Consider the following 8,012-nt stretch of genomic DNA (forward strand, 5'->3'; position numbering starts at 1 on the left):
ATAGCATTTAAAAATCATTAGTCTCTATACCAGTGAAACTTCCTATGTCTATGTACCTAAACAGCAAATTGGCAAACTGAGTCGAAATATTTACAAACTTTCAGTAATTATAGTGAAATAGAAATTTTGGGTGAGATTATAAAATATATATTTACAGTAGCACATTGCAACAAGCAATTGTGCAAATAATGTGCTATATAATGCATAGACAAATAACCACAGATATAATGCCCATAATGTGGCATATAGGGTATTTAATACATTTCACAGTTCAGGTGACTCAAGTGCCATCTAACATTTATCAATACATTATCTAGATCAATGTTGGGGAAATAGAAGTCCTTCTATAGTCCACTGACCTAAAGTAGTCTCATTTAAGTCCTCATCAGTGCCTGTGATAGTAAAATGCCTCGTGCCCCAATGATAGCACTAGCTCCTATTAAATACTGATGCAGCAATCCAAAATAAATAATGATTCCACAATGATCAGCCATTAACATGTATAAGTGGTCTGTATTCATGATAAGGGCTTCATTATTCACAGTAATAGGGTGCAATTGTAGAGGAGCATTCACAACTGGATGCATCACTTTAAATATAGAGATCAAAATTCAAGTCTCAGGTTGTAGTATCCAAATGACAACAAAAAAATACATCAGAGCATGTATCTAATTCACATAGTTTTAGCTTAAAATATATTAAGCATATTTATCTGCGACGGACTGCTGCAATTCCCCATTCGTGGCCGGGAGATCTGGGACACAAATGGTCAGAATCGGCGAATCTGGGATTTTCAACATGTTGAATTTCCACAATCCGACGGATTGCCGATTATTGATGTTCACAGAACGGCGGGTTTAGTCACCGATCAACGGATCGGGTCGGCATTGTCAGAAAAGGGAATCGCGGCTCAGGTGTATGGGGCCCTTTACCTAATGCTTGGGTATGTATATTAACAATTAAGGAGGAGAAAATTCATTGTAATACTGCATTTTTGTATTGATTATGCCAATAGTACAGTGGCACACAATAGCCCTAATTAACTTTTTTCTTTAACTTATTAACTTGATTTTTCATTGAAACACTTAAATGAACTAGGAATTATATAAAATACTAATTAATATACACAAATGTGGATTATTTTTTAACAAATTACAGTAGGTTTTCAAATATTAAAGAGCTTTTTCAATTAATTTTACCAATATTATTTTGGTGTTCCCCCTTTTTGAATCCAATGTGCAATGTATTTTCTCATTTCAACCATTGTTATTGACAACGCCGTCCATTTAAAAGGATTTGAGGGGGTGTGGGCACATGCACCCTGCCAGTGCCCGCCCACTCTTGCCAGCCGCCATTATGATGTGCAGCAGTGGCTGTTGGGAGCCTCAGTCTCCCAGAATGCTGGTATCAAGCGTGATGTCATCGTGCATGGTATTCTGGGAGCAGCCGCAGGGGAGAGAGGGAGGAGGAGCAGCAGCAGCTCTCAAACACCCGTGCGCTGCAGCTTGAGCCTGCCTGACTCTGAGCCATGCTGCTGGAGGGACACAGGGGGAGGCGAGTCGCAGAGTGGAGTGCGCATAATGTGTAAGAGCCATTACTGTGTGGCATAATGATTTAAGGGGCATTACTGTGTTGCATAATGTTATAAGGGGCATTACTGTGTGGCATAATGTTATAAGGGGCATTACTGTGTGGCATAATGTTATAAGGGGCATTACTGTGTGGCCCAGTGTATTATGGTATTCGTGTCGCATAATGTGTAAGGGGCATTACTGTGTCACGAAACCACACACCCTTTTTGGGAGAGGAGGCACCAAATTACTGCCTTGCCTCATGTGAGAAAAATCCTACTTTCGGCCCTGAGTGCAGTCATCTGACAGACAAGCCAATGTTACATTCTCCAATAAATTGTTAAAAAAATAAATATTTTTAGCTATTAGGAACCAAGGTGTAGCTGCTGTCAACCATTTGCTATATCTAGAAGAGTTGGGATTCAATACAGTGACTAAGACTTTCAAAAGAGGGAAAGTCCCTTTAGAGACCTAACGTCTCTTAAAAACTCCTAATACTGCTAAGTACTCTGGTCTCCTCCCACAATCCAAAAACATAATGGTAGGTTAACCGGATTTAAAAATAAATAAATCATAACCACCTTAGTGTACGTGGGTGTATAGGTATGCAGTCGGGAAGACGGCGGACCCAATCCCGACAGCCGGCTTCCCGACTGTCATATCCCGGCAAGGGTCTAATGACAGGCATCGATATACCGACGCCTGTCAGACATATGCTGGGAGCCCGACATCCCGATCGAAGGGACGCCGCTCGCGGATAGCCGCAGGGGGAGGGTTAGGTTTAGGGTTCCCAGGGGGGAGGGACTTAGGGTTAGGCACCCCCCGGGAGGTTAGGTTTAGGCTAGGGGAAGGGGGGGATAGCGTTAAGCACCCCCAGGGGGAACTTCAGGTTAGGCACCCCCCCAGGGGACCTAGGTTTAGGCGGCGGGGAAGGGGGGTTAGGTTTAGGCACTGGGGGGGAAGGTTAGGGTTAGGGACCCCTAAGGGAGGGTTAGCGGTCAGAAATAGGTTAGTATATGCTTACCTTTGACTATCTGGATTTCCTCCTCTGCCGGGATTTCAACCGCCGGGCATGGGTCCGGTGGTAAATCATACCGATTCCGGTGTATACATTGTATGAAATATAGATTGTAAGCTCCACTGACTGATGTGAATGTAAATATATATATTACATCCTGACAATAGTTGTTTTAATTTTGTTGCACTTACACCATGGTAATAACTGGGATGGATCATTTGTTTCACCAGTGTAACAAAAACAGTCATCTTATTACTACTGAGTCAATGCTGTATGCTATACAAACTTAGATATATTGATGGTTAATCATAGTTGTTGAAATTAATATTTAAACTTAGATAAAGTATGCATGCCTATATATTAAAGAAAAACATTAATATGATGTAATTGTTTGCAGTACAGAAAAATTATTATTTAGAGTTGGAGTAAACTGTAGTTTTCTCTCCTCCAGTTTTGTAATGTTACAATATGCCGCAAACACATTCCCCCCTTCTGCTCCCATTCAGTCAGTGACTATATTTATTTTCAGATTTTTTTTTAATGTTTTCTGGTTTACTCCTAATTAATGTAGCACACAATATAAGCAAGTAGATAGTATTTCATTGTATTTGGAAGGGTGATTAAATTTTGATGGAAAGTTATGTGGCTTTCTTTGTTTCCCACACTATATCCCCGCCTGCTTTTGGAATGTATGTACAGTTTTGTCTACGGGTGTCCAATCTTTGCATGCTCCAGCCAGCCTCTTATCTTACAGGGAAAAGCTATGAGGGTGTGCCTGCTGCAGAAGTTGGTTGTGAAATAGAGTGCATTCAGCATTATATAAGGGATTTAAGCAACGTTGCTGTTCATCATAGATAGAGGACAACTATTCATTGTTTTTGAGAACCAGTAAAGGGGGAAATACTGGTTACCTACAACACTGAGGCAATTGTTTTCCAATAACCACTTGAAGCTGGCACCAAGGACTTCCTGATGCTAAGCATCTTGACATAATGTGTGGAACAGGGAATAGCCAATACACCGTAGTAGGGTGTTTCCATCCTTTAAATCAATAGAAACTATTATGAAGGTTATAAAAGCGATTCTCTGACATCTGTTTGAATGCGTGCACTGTCTAAGGGTAGCTGCTACTTCTCACAAGATTCTCACTAAATCACATTAACTTTAGGTATTTCTTAAGTCAGCATCTCATGAAAATACATTGTGTTAAGTATCCACCTTATAACAATGTCATGGGAAGATGTCTGTTTCAGAACATCAAAACAAGCAGAAATTCCTGTAATCACTGGCCTATTCTATATTGTGTTAAAGTGCTTCTTCATTTAATTCACATACACATGTACAGTGGTGGGTTAGTGATTGCAGAGAATGTGTTAAAATCAAAGTTGACCAAATAACATACCATAGAAATACATAATCTATAATACAATCTCCCAGAACATGTTTCTAGCTGCAGGAAGGCTTAGCCACTCCCTGCCCACACAGCCACACTACTGTCTTCTTCACCAAGGGCTAAGACAGGATTTTTTGATCCTGTCAGCACCTGTAGCCAGCACCCTCCTCCACTGCACCCCCCCCCCTCCACGCAGGAACGGGGGCTGGGTGTGGGGACAGGTGGGCTACAAGGGGTGCACAATTATGAGAACCTGCCATGTGGAAAAAAGGGGGCAGTGGACCAGTGGCGTGGCCTCGTCGGTATAGGCGTGGCTTTGCGGCCGAATCCCCGTTATCACTTGGAGATGGTGGGTGCCGGAGGTGTGGACTGCACTGTGACAGGAGCAGAGCGCTGAACTTAAAGCTACAGTGCAGCACCTTTTGTCACCCCTCACTGGGTGTCACCCGGGTGCGGCCTGTACACCCCTTGTGACGCCACTGCAGGGGACAGAGAAGAGAGAAAGTCTGATATTAGGGATAGAGGATGACAGAGAGAGAAAGATGGGGGAGAGGGGTACAGAGATTAGTGACTGCAATCTGACAGGGTTAAGAAACAGACACCAGAAGGTGAGGGGGACAGAGATGAGAAACAGTTAGACAAGTGGTGAGTTCGAAAACATATGAGAGACAGGGGGGGCAGAAGTACTAAGCCCTGGAAAGTTATAAACTGGAGTGATAAACTACCAGCAAATCAGCTCCTAACTGTAATTTTTCAAACACATGACAGTAGCTGAGTGGCTGGTAGTTTATCTCTTTTCAATTTATCACTTTTCAGAACATATTACATCTCCCCCAGGGGGAGGTGAGCGAGACAGTGATGTGAGACAGGTAGATTGGTGGGTGTGGGGGATAGAGATGAGAGATGGGAAGTAGGGGAGGTAGGGGGATAGAGATTGGAGGGGGGGGATGAGGGGGACAGAGTGGAGAACGAGAAAAAAAACCAGCAACTTCGGGCATGATATATTATAAGCAAAAATCCTTCTGATAAATCACATAATAGTAACTAACAAAAAAAAAGGATAATTTACTCTTTTAAATTCATCTGAACTTGTAGCCATTTCAGCATTTTCTGCCGTCATACATTACTATATCCCAGTGTGTACTTGAAAAACTTTCATACAAATAAAATTATTTTTGGAACGAGAGATTTCTAACCTCTCCGAGGGCTTTCATGGTTGAAGAGAATGCCATTGACTGCAAACAGGTTGTAGGCCTCCCTGAAGTTCACTACAATCCAGTAAGCATAGAGTTTGGCTGCTCCTGTAACATATAAAACAAACATATCACTACTATATACTTTAGAATCCTAAGTAGGGGTTCATGGCTAAACATTAATAATAAATTGTTATCAGGCTCTCCAGTGACTTATATTGTAAAGGAGCAATGCTTTCCAAAGACGTGGCAGCAATACATGAAATCATTAGTAATACATGAAATATCAACCAAACAGCCTGGTGTTACCTACACACAGGCCCGGCGACAGGGGGGAGCTCAGGGGTACAACTGTACTGGTCCCCGAGGTCCTAGGGGGCCCCGGAGGGTACCGACGCTGCTGCAGTGATCAGCAGGGTGCAGGCATGTGTACAGGGCCCCTGCTGATCACTGTAGCAGCAAGTCCAGTGTCAGGCTGGGCCAGGGTGCCATCTGTCATCGGGTCTGTATTACCTACAGCCAGCCCGAAAAGTTGTATATTCACATACAGTAGCAGCAGGGCCGGCAAGTCTGTGTCACACTCACTGCTGGCTGCCGGGACTTGGAGAAGCTCATCACTGGGGTGGAGGAGAGACTACTGCCTGATGACATCTCAGATCTTCTGCCAGTGATCTGAGGAGTCTGATGTCAGTTGAACTGTCTCCTCAGATCACTGGCTGAGATAGAAGCAGTCATTAGGCAGTAGCCCCACCCCCACCCCAGTGCTCTGCATCTCCAGTCCCACCCAGCAGCAGCAGTCAGTCCGGAGTCAGCAGAAGCTGCTTGTATGTCACAGACGGGAAGCTCCTGCAGATAAGTACAGTCTGGGGGGAGAGGAGAGCACAGTGGGGGAGAGGATAGCACAGTGGGGGAGAGGATAGCACAGTGGGGGATGAGAGAGCACAGTGTGAGGTGGGGGATGGGAGGGCACAGTGGGGGATGGGAGGGCACAATAGGGGATGAGATCTGAGAGTGTAGTGTGTTACATGGGGGAGCACAGTGGGATATGAAAGCAGTGTGGGATGGGGAGCATATATGTATATATATATATATATATATATATATATATATATTTATTTTATCTCTCTCTCTATATATATAAAATATGCTTATGCAAAGGAGCCAACACCAGCCCCCCATGCTGCTTAGGTTAAGTCTGTCAAGAATCAACTAGCTGGCGGAATCAAGCCAGCACCGAGAGGCAAGAAAGGATCCGGCGCATGGTGAGCTGAGGAGTGGGGCTGACCCAAAGAAAAGATACCAAAGTAGAGATGCTGCGGCAGGTAGACATAGAATAAGGTAAGTGAGGGACACTGTGGGGGCTCAGAGGTACCCCAGAGAAAACACAAATAGATAAGGCAGTCTCTCAAGCAACTGACTTGTACCTGCCAGGGACCTTGGTATGGGGGGGGGGGCCCAAAAAAATATGGTTGTTCCGGGCCCCATGATTTCTGTTGCCGACCCTGCCTACACAATATGTTGCCTAAATTGCTCAATGAAAATAAGAACTGTAATTTCAGACAACATGGTAAAAGGCTAACCCAGTAAGTATTATCTTAAATTAAATGGATTTGCTCAATAAATCTGCTATGTACTGGGCTTTTCACTCTTTTTTAATATTATTGTGACTATTATATCTAGAGCGTAAGAGCCATAAATCACTGTTTCTGATTATGACAGTATACACATTAGTACCAATAGTTATTATTTTGAAATACAGTAGATCAGTCAGTAACTCTAGAATGCATTTTCTTTTTTTGCTTTTAAAAGCATGGGTGATTTAAAAATAAATATTTTGGGGTGATATAGAAACATAAAAGTATCAGACATACAACAAACATCAATAAGCAGATGTTTTTATACAGCTCAGAAACTGCAGGTAATAGCAATTAAATAATTGCTAATGCTCTTGTTAGACCGCAAGTTATAGTAGTTAATCACTCAAGTACAGGTAAGTAAACCAACTGTCTGTGTGGCATTGTGTTGCTATGTTATAGGCCCAAGTGCCACAAGTGTTCACTAACCATAAGGAGATCGAGGGTAAAATGGAGTGGTTTCTTTTTGTGGGATTTCCTGTACTTTTCCATACAGTTCACTGGTTGAGGCTTGATAGAACTTCACTGATTCAATAAGGCCACAGGTCTTCACTGCATCAAGAAGACGTAAGGTACCGACACCATCAACATCTGCTGTGTACTCTGCCAGATCAAAGGAGATCTAAAAAAAAAAAAAAAAAAAAAAAAGATTATAGAAATCAGAAGGGTTAATTTTGAAAGTGTAATTTCTTTAAAAGAGATCCAATAATACATGACCAGCAAGACTTGCCAAAAAGCATCACACAGTGCCATATGAATGTAGTTATCCCATGTTCCTTCATCCAGCACAGAGTTATGTTATGTGCACAGTTACCGGCATTATAGGCTGAGTCGTGCTCACTTAGGGTGGCTTCCACCTATGTTATAGCTTTTCTACCTTATAAGCAAAGAGAAAATTGCAGGACTGAGCTGGCAGGCAGACGTGAACATCGGACTTTATAGCAGCATGTTCCTGTAGGTTACACCCAAGTATGATTGTCCATTCCGGATGGTAGGGGTCCTCATACATCTATCCTTTTTGCACCATATGGCGCAAGATGCCTGATGCAAATCCTGTGCTGTGCAATTTTTCCTCTGTTTTGCTACGTTTTCCTCAATTTTCTGTCTTAGTTTACATATAATGTACTAGGTAGATAGGATTAGTATTTTTGTAACTACTGAACTGGTGTAAAGTTGTAGATTAAGCAAAATATGGCACAGGTC

The 8,012-nt window shown here is 42.7% G+C and overlaps 1 protein-coding gene across 1 annotated transcript in view; it reads right to left on the reverse strand.

Moving 5' to 3' along the window:
- The window catches only part of GMDS (GDP-mannose 4,6-dehydratase), a 718,047-nt gene that overhangs the window by 435,618 nt on the left and 274,417 nt on the right, over positions 1 to 8,012 (reverse strand). The window contains exons 6-7 of the mRNA XM_088471799.1: positions 7,239 to 7,431; positions 5,179 to 5,283 (exon numbers count right to left, since the gene is read on the reverse strand). Of these exons, the coding sequence (XP_088327925.1) occupies positions 5,179 to 5,283; positions 7,239 to 7,431 (298 nt within the window). The remainder of the gene's footprint in view (positions 1 to 5,178; positions 5,284 to 7,238; positions 7,432 to 8,012) is intronic.

The sequence above is a fragment of the Taudactylus pleione genome, unplaced genomic scaffold (assembly GCF_031769625.1).
Source record: "Taudactylus pleione unplaced genomic scaffold, aTauple2 ptg000116l, whole genome shotgun sequence".
NCBI classification, from domain to species: Eukaryota; Metazoa; Chordata; class Amphibia; order Anura; family Myobatrachidae; genus Taudactylus; species Taudactylus pleione.